The sequence below is a fragment of the Chelonoidis abingdonii genome, chromosome 3, assembly GCF_003597395.2.
Source record: "Chelonoidis abingdonii isolate Lonesome George chromosome 3, CheloAbing_2.0, whole genome shotgun sequence".
Lineage (NCBI taxonomy): Eukaryota > Metazoa > Chordata > Testudines > Testudinidae > Chelonoidis > Chelonoidis abingdonii.
Genome location: NC_133771.1, coordinates 125,377,641 through 125,395,096, shown reverse-complemented (window position 1 = coordinate 125,395,096; position 17,456 = coordinate 125,377,641). Strand labels below are relative to the sequence as shown.

The 17,456-nt window shown below is 44.4% G+C and overlaps 2 protein-coding genes across 2 annotated transcripts in view; one reads left to right on the top strand and one right to left on the bottom strand.

The window, feature by feature from the left end:
• The window catches only part of FNDC1 (fibronectin type III domain containing 1), a 126,601-nt gene extending 122,546 nt beyond the window's left edge, over nucleotides 1-4,055 (bottom strand). Inside the window, exon 1 of the mRNA XM_032772642.2 lies at nucleotides 3,838-4,055. Within this exon, the coding sequence (XP_032628533.1) occupies nucleotides 3,838-3,934 (97 nt within the window). The 5' untranslated portion in view covers nucleotides 3,935-4,055. The remainder of the gene's footprint in view (nucleotides 1-3,837) is intronic.
• The window catches only part of EZR (ezrin), a 705,905-nt gene that overhangs the window by 397,486 nt on the left and 290,963 nt on the right, over nucleotides 1-17,456 (top strand). The window lies entirely within an intron of this gene.

Genomic DNA, 17,456 nt, shown 5'->3' with positions numbered 1-17,456 from the left:
CTGCTTTTACAGATCCAGACTAACACGGCTACCCTTCTGATACATGCTTAAGTAACTTGCTGAATTGGGGTCAAAGAAAAGAGAAGTGAAATACAAAATATAACATTGTAGGAGGAATTAGTCTGATCTACAGGGTTTCCAATCCTGTGATTCTACTGCAAATCTCTCTAGATTTCATGTTTTTCTTAAAGCCCCAGTTCCTGGAGTCAAGTGATTGCAGGAAAATCCCAGATTTCAATTATTGAAAAAAAGTAAATCTATAGACTACCTTGAGAATATGAAAACATGAACACTAAGGCTCAAAAATCAGAAGATGAAGAAAAAGAATCCAACATTTGTTATTTTAAAAATCATATTTCTAAGCCAATTATATAATTTTGGGGACCTGAGTCATGATTTTTGCACATTTGGGATTGTCAGCACTGGATAGAGAAATGGGTTTGGAGCCAGTGTCATTGAATATTTAACTCCAAATACTTGTTTGTTATTACAGTTTTCAAAATTAGTTTAGTATAAAAGAATTAACCTGGATTCTCCATAAAGTAGGGGCTTAATATCTACATCTCACTTCCTTGGAGGACTAGTCCATCATCTCTTAACCTGTGTGAGTGAAGTCAAAATGCTCTTCAGTAACTGCAGAAGTGTCTAGGATATAGCCAAAATTTGGATTATGAACACAGGGGCAAGCAACAAAGTTGGGGCTCTAATAAGCAGAGAAAAATAAATGAACCCATCTTCAAAATTGTGTTGGTATATTCAGTGTTTAATTCCTCACACCTCCAGAGTTAATACTTCTCTCCAAAAATTACTACTTATTTAGGACGCAGAAGTTAAAAAAAGATCTCCCTTGTGAATAAAGAAAGTAATCATAGTCCAAAATTAATAAAACTTAGCTCATATTACTCTGGGAAGCCCTAAATCTCCCATCTAGCAGCTACTCATCATTGCTACTGTTTTCCATTGTTGTAAAAACTCTATATGTTCCGTCATGGGGAGGAAAAGCACAGTAGCTACCATAGCTAACTGTACAATGTGAAGGTTGACAAGAGGTGTCATGCTGCTGTATTGCTGTTAGTGCCCTCTGAAGGCTACCAGAGAAAAAGAACAGCAGTTCATTCTCTCATGCAGTGCAGGACTAAGTTTCCTGATATGAAGTCAGATCAAATACCTAAGCTGTTCATAGGGGAGAAATTAATAACTAAGACACCTGAATGTGCTATTGAGCTCTAGGAAGTAGATTTAAGTGTCAGATGTGCCATTATGAGAAGTCACATATGAAACAAATATTAAATGATGTCATGGTCTGTGCACTGGCCATGACCTGTCTAATTAGAAACAGAGCCCATTGGTAGACACAGGTGCAAAAGGGGAACAAAGTAATGACAGATTCAGGGCAATGGGGACAAGCTGAAGTGCAGCAAGTAAGTGGGTCCTGACTTCTAAGGAAAAGAAAAGCATGATGGTTTCACCTGCGGTGTTCAGAGAATCACAGTGCTTTCACTCTGTACAACATTTATGAAAGAGGATCACATGTAATGAAAATAATTCTGTTTACCAAACAGAGGCCCAACCTAGCAGTCCTTATTCAGGCAAATACTTCTGTCTGAGCAGAGACTGCAGGAGCAGGCTGCAGGTGCCTGATTTTTACTTACTCCCAAATTAGAGCATGATTACAGTATTGGGTCAGACTCCTGGGCCCTGTTCTGAGGGTGCCAAAGAACTGCTGGCCTACTGAGGATTTCCCCTGAATAGGGAGAATCTCTGCGTGGCATGGAGCTGAGATGGTGGCTGGGGCAAAGGTCCCTGTGGGGCTGAGGAACTGGAGCACAGCACAAGCATTGCTTCATTCCAGTGATCTCAGGCTCAGAACAGTCCATTGGTGCCACAGGCAGCTGCACACAACTTAGAGCGGTTCTGAAACTGCTGTGAAGTAGGCTAAACCCACCCCAGCTCTCCCTGGACCTAGGAGCTGCAAACAAGGCACAAAGCCACCTTTGCCACCCCAGTCTCCCAGTCCTGCCCCGAGCACAGCTCAGCCAGACCACACGGACTTCAGCTGAGCTTTTACCTCTTTACACTGATGAAAGTGAGAGAAAAATCAAGCCCTATGTTCAAGAATGGGATGTGAGGAAACCCAACTCCCTTTGGGACAGGTAAGAGTACTCTTAAAATCACTGCAAAGTATGATGGATAAGTTAGCACCCAATAACTACAGTAATAAAAACTACCAGGCATCGACAGTAAGTGCAATAGGAGGGAAAGAGTTCTAACATAGGGTATTAATTTTGATCATGAATGTCCTTTCAGCTGGAGCACTTAATTGCCTTGGCTGTCTCTGCCACCAGCTGAATGCAGCTCCATCCCTGTTATCTTCAAAACCTAATGATGGGTTCTGCTACTGGAGACAGTAAATGTTTCCCAAGGAACAGATTAAACAAATCATCAGTCCCATGACAGCTTCCATGGGACATGGAGATAAAACATTTTTCAGCTAATTTGATTTATTTCCCCAAATAGATTTGTGCTAGTTTGGCCCTCTCTGATCTGGCCATCATTTCAGCTGTAAATTCTGTGTGAATGTAGTGGAGATAAGCCATGGTTTGAGGCTCCAAAGAACGATCCAGCTAAAACATTTCACATATCTGGAGTGATTTATAGTGTGTGAGGCGACTGGGAAGCGGAGTGGGTAGCACTGGGAAATGTGACAGAGCTCACTCCACCACAGCAAACAAACGTGATTCCAGAAGAACATAGAGAGGACAGTGGAAAGGAGAAAATAAGAGAGCTACAGGTGTTTTAGTCATAAAGACACGGAGCTTCTGCAGTTGAAACAAATGTCCTTTCACAGAATCAAAAAAGATCAAAGTTGCTTCTGAGCAATAGTAGACTGAAATACATTAGAAAGGTTCATATCCTTGCCACATTTATAATGTCAGACATATGATTTAAGGCCTTTCTAAATGTAAACCTGTGACGGACACACCTTGCTCACTTCCAAGGTGCATTTTTTTTAAAACCACAACCAAGTTCTTGATCTTGCAATTAATATAGTGATCCCGGAAAAAACAAATCCCCAAATAAGTAGGGCTTTCTGACTTTTTTCTAACACCTTGTCATTTTAATTATCTCCAGGGCACAATCAACACACTAAATACCGTTGTCAAATATGTGCCTCCGGGCGACAGTGCCTGCAAACTGCCTCCACTTAGCTGGAAACAACGAGTACAGACACATACTGCTGCCACGACTTCCCCTCCTGCAAACCGAAGCCATTCCTAACACACACAGTCTTCGGAGGGTGAGAACGTCGGGAGGGGAGGCAATCAACCGTTTACACATTCCGGCAAATTTTGATCACAGAAAGTATGCGGGATTCCCACTGGCATGGCGAAGAGGAGGAGGAGGATGAAGAGCTGACCTCCCACGTACCTGCGTGGGGAGTACATTTTCCCGGTTTCCAAGGGACAACTGAGCTGTAGGGTCCCCCCCGCCGATTTAAAGTGGGTTTTGTTAAGTTATTTTTCTTTTGGAGTGAGGGATTTTGCCGCGTAGGTCTCCACCTCACACCCGTCCGACCTGCTCCATCCAGACCGTCCCCACTGATCGGGACAGCGCCTGATCTCCCTCGCCCTGGGGTAGTGGCTGGGGGCCCGGCTGTGTTAATTTCACGGGTGCCATCCACTTCTATAACACACCTGTGCTCCGTGCAGCCCAGCGCCTCCTCTTCGCCCTGCCTGCCCAGAAAGCTGCCCGCGGGGGGAGAAGCCCAAGGCAACGGCGCACTCCCTGCCCCCAGATCAGCCGCACCGCGCCTGGGGCCGGGGAGGGAGACGGTACCTGGGGCTGCTGGGGAGCCGGAGTGCAGCAGCGCAGCAGCGAGGAGCAAAAGCGCTGCCCAGGGCAGCCGCAGCGGAGTCCGGGCGGCAGCAGCCATGGAGCCGCTGTGCGCAGGAGTCAGTCCCGGCGGGGCGCGTGCGATGGGGTCTCGTGGCGCGGAGGAGGCGCTGGAACAATCCCGCGCGAAGCCAGCCGGCTGCACCGCAGCTCCCCGCCCAACCCAATGGCACTGCTCAGCCCCGCTGCCGCTGCCTTCGAGCCTCGCCACTTCCCTTCATGTCGAACGGAGCCGCGAGAGCCGCTCCGCTTCCCAGCGCCTCCCCTCTGTCTCCTCCTTCTGGCGTCCAGGGAGATTGCAACAGGAGGCTGGGGGCGGGAAGGAGCCTTCAACCTGCTTTGATTTTTTCCCCACCACTCTTTGATTTATTGGCAAAGGGCGAAGGCAGAGAAATCTTCTTTCCGCCCAAAACATTGTCTGTCCTCTGCGTTGTGGCTTCAGTGTTCAGTCACTTCCACACCAAGGAATTTATTTCCCCTCCTCCTCGCTATTTTTCCTGGGGGTTGTATTGTCATTAGTTAAATCTATTCGGAGTCCAGACGCACACTCTCCATCTCCCTTCTCACTGCGGAGACATCTCCCTAGCGCCCTCCGAACTCCCCACACCAGGCCTTGCTGAAGGTCTCCAGGTCTTCTGAACCCTCCAGAGAATTCCTGCCTCCCCCGCAGATCTGTGACTTGCCCCCTCTGTGGATGATGTGACTGACTGGTTGACACTTGTCACAAGCCATAACAGTGAAAAGGCAGTTTAAAAAGCAGACTGCTCTACCGAATTTAGGGCAGTCAAAAAAAATTCTAAAATTAACATTCCTTAATTGTTTTTACAGATCACCTTTCAGATGAAGTAACTACAATTGTACAGTTATCTTGATGAGGGTAGAACCAGTTTAATGGCTTTATAATCCTTTCCATGGCATCGATTCTGTGAAGACTTACCTATGCTAAATTTTACGCTCTAGGAATAGTCCCAATGATAGTCCCTGGAGGTACCTAAAGTTGGGCAGTGCTTATGTCTTTGCAGGGTCAGGATCTGTATTATTTTCTATCTTTTTAGGGCACCTGTGAGTCAGATTCCTGTTTGCTTTAATTCCTGCTGCACAGTGAACAGGAATCGTGGGAGTTTTCCATAATGACTCCTATCTCTTTTTCGTCAAGAGTATACCGCAGATTCAGAGCTCAGTACGTACACAGTAAGAGGTTTATAGTGTTGCTAATGAGTATTATGTTATCTATATTGTGTTATACTGTGACGCTCCATCTCCACATTGACATGAGGGTTCTGAGTCTTCGGCCTGGTCTACGCTACACGTTTAAACTGATTTTAGCAGCATTAAACCGATTTAACGTTGTCCCCGTCCACACTACGAGGCCCTTTATATTGATACAAAGGGCTCTTTAAATCGGTTTCTGTACTCCTCCCCAACGACGAGGAGATAGCGCTAAATCAAGTATCACATTATCGGATTAGGTTAGTGTGGCTGCAAATCGACGGTATTGGCCTCCGGGCAGTATCCCACAGTGCACCCTGTGACCACTCTGGACAGCAATCTGAACTCGGATGCAGTGGCCAGGTAAACAGAAAAGCCCCGCAAACTTTTGGATTATATTTTCCTGTTTGCCGAGCATGGAGCTCTGATCAGCACGGGTGCAATGCAGTCCAAATCCAAAAAGAGCTCCAGCATGGACTGTACGGGAGATTACTGGATCTGTTGCTGTATGGGGAGACAAATCTGTTCTATCAAGATCCGTTGCAGAAGACGAAATGCCAAGCATTTGAAAAAAATCTCAAGGCTAACACAGCGCTGCGTGACAAGCCGTAAACGGAAAGCCAAAGAATCAAATGGACGCTCATGGAGGGAGGGAGAGGTACTGAGGACTCCAGCTATCCCACAGTCCACAGCAGTCTCCGAAAACTATTTGCATTCTTGGCTGAGCTCCCAGTGCCCGTAGGTTCAACACATTATCCGGCATGGTTCAGGGTATAGCTCGTCAATTTACTCCCTCGCCCCACCACTTGAAAGAAAAGGGAAAGAAATCGTTTCTTGACTTTTTCAATGTCACCCTATGTCTACTGAATGCTGGTGGTAGATGCGATGCTGCAAGCAGTGAAGAGCAGTATCCGCCCTTCTCCCCTCCCCCCCGTGGCAGTGTACAATATGCATGCTATCCGTCGTCACCATCAGCCCGTGAGTGCTCCTGGCTGGCCTCAGGTGAGGCTGGCCAGGGGCGCGCTGGGTAAAATAGGAATGATTCCTGGTCTTTCTCAGTAGATGGTACAGACGGCTGGGTAACCGTCCTCATCTATAGCAGTGGGGCTGAGCGCCATCACCCTCCTTCATGGTCTAAAAAGAGATTCTGACTGCTGGGACTATCAGCAGCGGAGATGTGCCGGCTCCTCCTCTCCCACCGCACCCTTTAATGTTCTCTGGGACTGTCATTAGCAGCGGAGTTCTGTCTCCCCTCATTTTTATCTCAGTAACAAGTCACTGGTTTCTTATTCCTGCATTCTCTTTTAATTGGCATGACACAAATGGGGGAGACACTGAAGTGAGAAGCAACAGGTGGTGGTTGTTGCAGGGGCAACCCCCGTGAATGGCATGTCAGCTCGTCATTTCTGCGGGATCTGATGTGGAGCAGCTGTGTCTCTCATGTAACTGGTTCTCTAGTTACACTTGCCCCAATTCTAGGCGAGCTGCTTATTTTTTATCTGATACCATAAAGGAGGGATTGACTCAGGGAGTCATTCCATTTTGCCTTTGCGCCCCCAGCCAGACTCAGCCAGAGTTGGGGCACCCAGATTAGCAGCAGACAGTACAAAAACAGAAACATCATCTCTTGCCAATTACAATGGCAGCAGACGGTACGATCGACTGATACTGTCTCTGCTATCTATGCAAAAGCAAGTGAATGCTGCTGTGTAGTGCTGCCCGTATCGTTCTGTCAGCGGCATCCAGTACACGTACGTGACAGTAAAAAAAAAACAGCTGAACAGGCTCCATGGTGGTTGCCATGCTATGGCATCTGCCAATGCAATCCAGGAAAAAGGGTTGCAAAATGATTGTCTGCCATTGCTTTCCCAGAGGAAGGAAATGAGTGACCGACATTTACCAGAACCACTCGCGACCAATGATTTTTGCCCCATTCAGGCAGTGGATCTCAACCCAGAATTCCAAGGGCGGGGGAGACTGCGGGAACTATGAGATACCCATAGAATAGCTACCCAGTGCAACGCTCGGAAATCGACGCTAGCCTCGGACCATGGACACACACCACCGATTAATGTGCTTAGTGTGGCTGCGTGCACTCGACTTTATACAATCTGTTTTACAAAACCAGTTTTATGTAAAATCAGAATAATCCTGTAGTGTAGACGTACCCTTCCACTATTTTCATCAGCCAAAATAGCTGTCATCCTCAGCCATCGCCACCAACCCAATGTCTACTTGCTCTTCCAAATCATTAAGGGCTAAACTGTCTCTCTGTCTTACACAGCTGTTGAGGGAAACAGAGGGAGCAAAGCCTTCTCCAGTCTCCTGGTGCTTGGACTTGGGCCTGGTATTCAGTGTATCCCAATGTTTCAGCATGTTCCTCCCTCCCCAAGGAAGTAGGTGGGGAATGGGTAAGAGCCAAAGCTCTGCCCCTAGCAGGCTGGTCAGGGGTGCGGAGGGAAACATCCCTGTATAGTATGTTGTAACTTACTTCCCCTCAGGAACAAAGGGGAGTATCGGAGGAGCGGTGTCATCACATTTCCTTCCCAAGACTCCTGCTGCAGTGGCACAGCTACACTACACCCTGCCCCTTCCTCAGGTCTGAGCCTTATGGCTCAATCTGGCCCTATCAGTCTAACTTTATTAGCTGTATTGTTTGTCTAGATTTACCTAGGCACTGCACTTCTCTGGCTTTGGTTATTGGACCCTCAGTGGGTCCCAAATGAAGATGACACTCACTGGGCTGTAGTTAGTATCAGAGGAGTAGCCGTGTTAGTCTGTATCTACAAAAACAACGAGGAGTCTGGTGGCACCTACCAATTTTCCTTTTGTGGGAAATAAACTGGGTGTTAGCTATATAGCAGTCCTCAGTAATAGTCCCAGGTTAAGAGGGCACGTTGCAAATATTTAACTGTTTCTCTGCTATTGGAGAGTTTAAACCTGCACACCCTGGTGCACATCAGTAATCCTTACACTTGTGAGAAATCCTAGTGGGTTTAATTAGGCCACCTGTCTGAGTAAGGGTTTGCAGAACTGGGCCTCACACTTCATTTCCATCACAGTCTGGCAGGAATAACCTTTTGTCCTCACAATTTACTTCACCTGAGTTTCTTAAGTTTCTCCATAAATTCTTCCTTAGAGACTTCAGAGAATGACTTTAGAAAAACAGGATTGCTCATTAAAAGTTCCCTTCTATGTTTTCTATTTACGCAAAACAATTCATCTTTATGGTGACCTCGCACTCTTAGGAACCAGGCTACTTCGATTGAAGTCAATAGCAAAGATCTCATTGAAGAGCCCTGAGACTGTAAACTCTTATGTGCTACTTGTTCTTTACATTGCTGAACATACTCTCAGCACTTAGAAAAAATACAGAGTAATAATTTCCTACCTCTTTAGTTGTCCCTAGGCAAAAAAAGCCCCATGGCATCAAGTCTCGGAGCCAGTGGTGCAAGTAGAAATCATTTCTTGCTGGCACTGCACTCATGGAAGGGACACAAGGGGGGACACATGACTTCCCCTGCCATGAGCCTCCATGTGACTCCTCCCCGCCCTGCCCCCAGCCCAGGGCCCCCATGCTCTCCCCACCCCTCCAATGCCCCCCTTACCTGTCTAAAATTTTACAACTGAATCTGTTAAACAGATGCAGTGGTAAAATGATGCTTTGGGCCCTTGGTGCCACCTGTAGTTCCCGATGTTATTGAGGATCCAACAGCAGCCCAAATTGAGAACTTCTTAAATGAAAGAAGGATAGGAAGGACAATCACCCCACTTTCCCTTAACACACTATTAGTGCGTCCCTTGTGTTTTTGCCTTTGTTTAAGTTTGTTAGCATATATATTGTGCTGTTCACTGAATCCTATTCATTCTTAACATTTGCTAGTCAGATTGGTCATTCTCCTTCTCTGGTAACCACTGCCAGCTACTGAGGAACTGCTCCCCTGCTACAGCCCTCCCACCCCCTGCAACACAATGCTTCCAACTGCTCCTTCCCAGCTAGATTTTCTGCTGTTAGGAGCCTTTTGCTAGGATCTGCATCAGTGGATAGGATCCTAGTGTGTACCCATAAATTATTGGGATGATGACTAGTAATTTGATTATTCTTCTAATATTTAAGGTACTTAATTTGTTGGTGGTTTACTTCTGTATATAACTATCATAACATTTATTTTACACTAGAGTGTTTTGCAGACCCACAGATTGTGAAATGGCATGGAACTTACATTCTGGATGTTTGGGCAACACAGAAAAACTGTGAGAAGCCACATTTCTGACTCAGAATTTGAAATCTCAGAGTCATGCAATCAACATGTTTCTTTACTGACTATATGTATCTCTAACATTTTAAAGCAGTGTTGTTAAGTGTCCAGGTTGAGCTGTCCCATTGCCCTCCCTCTCTCCCAGTCTCTCCATATGCAACATCTTTCAAGTATCAGAGGGGTAGCCGTGTTAGTCTGGATCTGTAAAAGCAGCAAAGAGTTCTGTGGCACCTTATAGACTAACAAACGTTTTGGAGCATAAGTTTTCGTGGTGTTCACCCACGAAAGCTCATCTTTCAAGTGACAGGTTTACAGGCATTCTCAGCATTCTCCCAAGCATCTGCTTTACTCCAACCTTGGGCAGTCAGACAGGTGTCATACATTTGGCAGTACTCATTAACTGCCTCAGTTTCCCCACTCTTGGATGCAAGGTGATAGACAGCATGCCTCTGCTGTTCCTCAGTTTCAACCACAGTAAAGCTCAGCTCTGCCTGAATTTACTTGATAAGAGCAGGCAGTGAATTAGCTTCCTTGGGCACTGAATCTGTCCTCAAGGAGATTACATTTGAGCCAGTGTGACTCACATCTCCCCTGTGGGAATGGGTGGAGACCCTCCCTCCTGCAGTTCATATGCTTATTCGCAGATGCTGCTGGGGAAGCCACTTCCTTCCCATCAAATGCCCTAGCTGCATTCTGCTCCTTTCCCCTCTGTGGCAGCAGGGAAAGGAGCAGAGTGTAGCCCTATCCCCCCAATCGTGTCTTCTGGTGGGGCTACACAGCTATGGTGGGGCAGATCTGCCAGTGTGTGGCTATCTGGAAGCCCTGCGTCTTTCTGGTACCCTGTACCAGCTAGATATTTCTTGCAGGTATAGGGTACCGCAGGGTACAGCCATACTTGCACTCCTGCTCAGAGTCCAGGTCAACTAACTCAGGCTTGCAGGTCTCACACTATGGGACTAAAAATAGCAGTGTGGACATTCCCACTGGGGCTGGAGCTTGGGCTTTCAGATCCCAGCTCACTGAGTTTCAGAGGCCAGGCTCCAGTCCAAGTGGGAACATCCACACTGCTGTTTTTATCCCTGTAACAGAAAACCTATGAGCCCAGTTCAGATGGCTCCTTCTCTCAGCTCATACCTAATTGACTGGGTGAGAGGGGAGCCTTGCCCCACCCTGTCTGCAAGGCTCCAGGCCCTTAAAGATACTGTAACAGGATCTCTTCTAAATATTACTTTTTCCTGAGACCTCTTTCCTCTCTCTTCATATTCTTTCAGGCTTTGCGTATCAGACCACCCCAAACTCGTAAAGACCCATGCCAGGTGACAGAGAGGACTGACCAAGAGGTAGTACTGCTCTTAAGCTGTAGACTACCCTATCAGAGATCCAACCCAAACCAATTTATAGATCTCAATATTTGGGTCCAGGGTTTTAATTCATTTAAATGAGTGTAGCTCAGTGGGAGCTGAAGACACTTAGTACTTGGTAGAAATCCAAAACCTGTCTTAATTCTGTGTCTTTAGCCCAACTCTGTTAGGAATGTATAAATGTGACATTTGAGTTGGTTTTGGAAGACATATGGGAGTAGGCTTTGGATAGCCTGGGGCCTGATCCTGCAAGGTGCTGAATGTCTCTTGCAAGGCATTAAGGGCCAGATTTTTAAAGCCATTTAGTCACCTAAATACCATTAGGCCCTAAGTATGCTCAATTTCAATTGACTTCAATGTGTAATTAAATTGCTTGGGAACTGAGGTTTCTCAGCTGAATCAGGCCCCATGTCTGCTCTTAAAATACAAGCTTTCAAAAGGACAAACACCACAACACACCATTCCAACTGGAAAAAGAGTGGCATCAGTTTATGTCAGAAAGAGTGAATCCAAGTGGAGTTTACAAAATGTAAAGGTTTTATTTTTTCTTCCAATATTTCTTTATTCCTTACCCAGTGAAAATAGTAGTCAGTCAAGGCAGAGGTTTGCAGTGAGTAGGAGTGGAGTAATGTGTCCCTAATAACACCGTTTAGTCTAATCGCCTTTATAAGCTGCATAGCCTTGGCAAATATTTTTGAAAAGACAAAAAGAATTCTGTAGAAAGTGTGGGTATGCAATAAATCAACCTGGATGCCATGTCTGAATGAGTATGGACTTGTTTCTATGGTAATGTGAAATTTGTTTTTCTTTTTTACCTTGCCCATGCCAGTGGGGGGGAAGGTTGTATTGCCAAGATATTTTCCATAATTATATATCAGTACATTTCAAATTAGTGTAATATCTGGGTTTAAGATGTAGCCCAACCTAAAATATACATTTGGGGTTTGCTAATACTCTTTCTTTTGTCTATGGAAATAATTCCCCACACGTGAGGACAGATAAATAATAAGTACATGTTGCAAAATCCTACTATAATGTCTAGATCAGAATAATGCAACATTTTAAAAGTTATGTCTCCTTGATTTCTAAAAACACATTGGGGCAGATCCTCAGATGGTGTAAAATGACACAGCTTCACCGAAGTCAATTAATCCCTTATATTCTTGATGTCAGGAGAATAACTATCCCACGGGTCCCTCAGAGATCTGTATTGGGGCCTGTGTGATTCAGCATATTCATAAATTATCTGGAAAAGGAAGTGAACAATGAGAGGGGAAAGTCTGCAAACTATACAAAGTTACTCAGTATAGTTAAGTCCAAAGCAGTCTGTGAAGAGTTACAAAGAGATCTCACAGAACTGGGTGAGTAGGCAACACAATGGCAGATGAAAATTAATCTTGATAACTGCAAAGTAATGCATATTGGAAAACATAATCCCAACTATACATACAATATGATGGAGTCTAAATTTGCTGTTACCACTCAAGAAAGAGATCTTGAAATCATTGTGAATAGTTCCCTGAAAACATCCTCAACGTGCAGCAGCAGTCACAAAAGCCAACAGATGGTTAGAAACCATTAGGAAAGGGATAGATAATAAGACTGTAAATATCAAACTACTACTATATTTAATCCATGGTATGCTTATACCTTTAAGTCTGCATGCAGTTCTGGTCACCCCATCTCAAAACATATATTAGAAATGGAAAAAGTACAGAGAATGGCAACAGAAATGATTAAGGGTATGGAAGAGCCTCCATATGACAACAAGTTATAAAGACTAGGACTGTTCAGCTTGGGAAAGAGATGACTTAGGGGGAATATAATAGAGGTCTGTAAAATCATGAATAGTGTGGAGAAAGTGAATAAGGAAGTGTTATTTACTTTTTCACATAACACAAGAACCAAGGGTCACCCAATGAAATTAAAAGGCAGCAAGTTTAAAACAAACGAAAGGAAGTATTTCTTCACACAATCCACGCTCAACCTGTGGAACTCATTGCCAGGAGATATTGTGAAGGCCAAAAATATGACTGGTTCAAAAAAGAATTCAATAAGTTCACGCATCAATGTCCATAAGCCAAGAAAGTCAAGGACACAATTCCATGCTATGAGTGTCTCTACACTTCCAAATGCCAGAAGCTGGGACTGGACAACAAGTGATGGATCACTTGATGATTGCCTGTTCTGTTTATTCCCATTGAAGCATCTGGCACTGGCCACTGTCAGAAGACAGGATACTGAGCTAGATGGACCATTGGTCTGACCCACTATAGCCATTCTTATGTTCTTATATAATTTACACCAACTAATGAAATAGTCCATTCTATTAAGGATGTAGGGTTCTTCATGTTTGATTTCCAGAAATTGTGTCATTTGAGCAGAAGACAACAGCAACAAAGATACCAACAGTGTAACAGGGCACTCTGCTCCTTTAAAGGCCAGGGAGAAGTGGGCCCTATTCTAGAGAGAAGCCAAGCAAGGAGATGGGGGTGCCATTTAAAGGGAACAGAAGGGGCTCCTAACCCCCACCCCCAAGTTTCGTACAGGAGGTGTGTTCCCAGGCAGAGCTCTTAACTGCACAAGATTAGTGTGGAATGATGAGTTCTCCAGAGGAGAGATGCTGTTCCCAGCTTGTGCCCCTGGGATAGGGATTCAGTATTTTGTTTACAAACAGAGGCAGGGTGATTAAGATAAGAAAGGGCTGTTAATTAAATTAAGGATATGGAAGTCATTAGATGGAATCCCTCTGCAAAGTGTGGGGGATGTTGAAGAGAGAATGCAGGGGACTCAGAAGAAATACAGCCAAGCCCTCAGAACAAGAGGGAGATTTGAGGGGGATAGGTGAAAAATGGGCCATAACCCAGGGAAGGGATAGCAGTGGTGTCATAAACATACAGATAAGGGTAGCATAAAATCCCTCCTGGGCAGCTGTACTGAATCTTTACCTGTAAGGGGTTAAGAAGCTCAAATAACCTGGTTGGTACCTGACCAAAAGGACCAATAAGGAAAGAAGATACTTTCAATCATGGGTGGGGGAGGTTTTCTTTGTATTCTCTTTGTTTGTTCCCTCTCTGGATGGAGAGAGAGAGACCGGGCAGATAAAACATCTCCTGAAAACATACCTGAAATGATCCATCTAAGGTTACAAAAATTGTAACTAATGGCAAGGAAATGTATTAGATTATCTTTTGTTACTGCTTGTGAATTTTCCCTATGCTAAGAGGTAGTTTTATTCCTGTTTTTTTGTAACTGTGAAGCTGAGGCCAGGGGGGAGTCGTCTGTGTTTTAAATCTTTTTATTACCCCGTAAAGTTACCTTCCATCCTGATTTTGCAGGTGTGATTCTTTTATTTTTTTCCTTATAATAAAGTTCTTCTTTTAAGAACCTGATTGATTTTAGTGTCCTAAAGATAAAGGGTCTAGTTTGTACTTACATTAAAGGCAATTGCTTGGTATATTATTTTCCAGCCTCCCCAGGAAAGGGGATGAAGAGGTTTGGGGAGATATTTTGGGGGATTAGGGACTCCAAGCGACCCTTTCCTGAATTTTGTGTAAATTACTTAGCGGTAGCAACAATCCCGTCCAAGGACAAGGAAAGAAATTTGTGCCTTGGGGAAGTTTTTAACCTAAGCTGGTAGAATATAAGCTTAGGGGATCTTTCATGCAGGTCTCCACATCTGTACCCCAGAGTTCGGAGTGGAGAGGAATCCTGACAAGTGGTATAGAGAAGTTCCTCCTCTACCTGTGGTACTTATGTGGCCCCATCGCCATATTGTCTGATTGCCTCACGATGTCTAACCTATTTCTCCTCACAGCCCCTCAGTGACGTACAGCAGTGCTGTTATCCCCATTGTACTGATGGGACTCTGAGGCATAGAGACTAAGGGTCAGATTTTCAAAGTATAGGCACCTAGTAGATTAGGTGCTTTTTTAACCCCACTAGAGATCTAGCTGCATCTTTGGGTGCCTAAAAGGCTTTGAAACTCTGTCTCTAAGGCTATACAGGACATCCATGGTAGGAGTAGAACCCAGGTCTCTCAGGGCTAGCACCCTATCCACTAGACCAGCTTATATTTCTGGTGCATGCTGCAAAAAAGAAGGTCTGATAGATGGGAGCAAAACCAAGGTTGCCAGTTCTCTGAGACTCCAGCAATTGGTCCCAGGTGATTGGGAAGGACATCGTGTTTGACAGCATGAAAAGCAGCAGAGAGGTCAGGAAGGATGATGAAAGAAAGTGTGAAAATGAGAATCAGATGAAAGAAGATCACTTAACTCCCAAGGGGTGGCAGATTCTGCCCCAGGCTGGGTTGTAGAATAATGCTTGCTGCACAGTTCTAGATTTTAACTGAAAACTATTTTGTTTTGTCATTTTTGGTCTGTGTTCGAGAAAAGGAAGGAATGAGAAAGTGTCAAACAAGTATCAGATGTGTTTATGCCTCAAATTCTTAGGGTCACAGGCCAATTCCAGAACAGAGAACAGAAATTGCATCCACAGAGTCCATAAAGTTGACTATTATTGTCATGATTTGTATTATTCATCATCTGTGTATTCAGCACTGTTCAAAATATGCCAGAAAATGTAGTTCCTGAGCCAATGTGTACAAGATGTGTAGCCCTGCATAAAGATGGCTCAGATATTTAAGTATGAAGTGTATAGTTACTGAGCTCAGGTTCACTGTGATGTTAATATCTATTAGTGGCGGCGCTAATGGCAATAGAAGTTTTACTTGATTAAGGACTAGAAGATTTGATCCTCCAACTTTCTTTCAAGAGGAAGAACTGCCCAGAGCTCCTGTGCCTCTTTATTTTCCTTTCCTGCCTGCAGAGGCCCTGACATACCTCAGTAGTCTCAAATTCTATCTCAACTTTTAAATGTGGATTTTTTTATTTTAATTTTTTTTTTTTTTTTTTTTTTGGTGTTTGGTTTTAAATAGTCTCCTCTGAAAACTGCAACTCAGTCACTGCAGTGTTGTGTTTAAGAGCCTTCTGGAAAGTAACTAAGTGAGACCAGTGTTGCCAAGTCCCATGATTTTGTCATGAGTCTCACAATAATTATTATTTTCCTTAAAGCCCCAGCTCCTGGAGTCAAGTGGATATGTGATGATTTCAGTCTTCATTCTTAAAGAAAAATGAAGTTTCTAGCCCTTGTGGCTGTGGAGAAAGCTTCAATATGTGACCCCAGTGCACCCCGAAGGTTCAAAAAGCAGAAGGCAAATTAAAAACAGCAAATCTATTATTTTTATATAATCTCATGATTTTAAAGCCAATCTCATAATTTTTGGTGAGCCTGATTCATGATTTTTGAACATTTGAGGTTGGCAATACTGTGAAAGTAACTTGAAAGTGTCAGGTTTCAGAGTAGCAGCTGTGTTAGTCTGTATCCACAAAAAGAACAGGTGTACTTGTGGCACCTTAGTTTCACTCTTGTTTAAAGTCAGTTTCTAGTCTATTATTTGTAGTGGGGTAACAGCCCTAGAGCCCCAGGCAGGTGCAGTATAAACTCATAGGGGCTTGCCCTAGTAAGATCTTTCCAAAAGTTAAATGATCTATTCCAAGCTTTGGTGAACTGCAAAGTGATAGAAAGCAATCTAGATTTTTTCTACAGTTGTTTCAATTGTTGTATTCAAAAGTTAGTAACAAAATAAGAATATACATTAAAATTTTAAACCTAACTAGTGCCCCTTAAGAGACTTGACACAAGAAGTCAGAACATGTTAGTATTACAGCTTTAATATTTATTTAAAAATTGCCAGTGATGGAGAATCCACCACAACCCTTGGTGAATTGTTCCAATGGTTAATTTACTCTCACCATTAAAAAAATACACCTTATTTCCAGTCTGAATTTGTCTAGCTTCAATTTCCAGCCATTGGATCGTATTATGCCTTTCTCTGCTAGATTGTAGAGCCCATTATTAAATATTTGTTCCCCAGGTAGATACTTAGAGACTGTAATAAAATCATCCCTTAATCTTCTCTTTGTTAAGCTAAATAAATTGAGCTCTTTGAGTCTGTCACTATAAGACATGTTTTCTATTCCAAGTCATTCTCATGGGTCTTCTCTGAACTCTCTCCAATTTATCAATGACCTTCTTGAATTGAGGGCACCAGAACTGGACACAATATTCCACAGGGGCACCTGGGGGGGGGGAAGTGGGGCAATTTGCTCCAGGCCCCGCAGGGGCCCCCACAAGAGTTTTTTGGGGCCCCTGGAGCGGGGTCCTTCACTTGCTCCGGGGGGCCCAGAAAACTCTCGCGGGGCCAGGGACCCCACAGTTTCTTCCACTCCGGGTCTTCGGTGGCAAATCGGTGGCAGGGGGTCCAGGACCCACCGCCAAAGTGCCCTGAAGACCCGCGGCGGGGGGGTCCTTCTGCCCCAGGACCTGCCGCCAAAGTGCTGGGTCTTCGGCGGCACTTCTGCGGCAGGGCACCCCACTGCCGAAGACCCCAGGCTCCCTGAATCCTCTGGGCAGCCCTGGTATTCCAGCAGCCATAAGTTTCAAAATGTGGGGTGCCTTCTATCATTAGAAATAGCCATTGATCAAATAGCAGAATATAAGCCTTTACCTTACAATTTTTTATGACCAGAATCCCCTGCACTATGACACAATGTCATGAAACCTAACCCCAGCTATTAAACTGATCCATATGTCAATCAAAAGCTTAATCAAGCATACATTGTAAAATGTGCCTTAAAATGTGCCAAACTTGGGCTCTGGTGGACCACTGAAA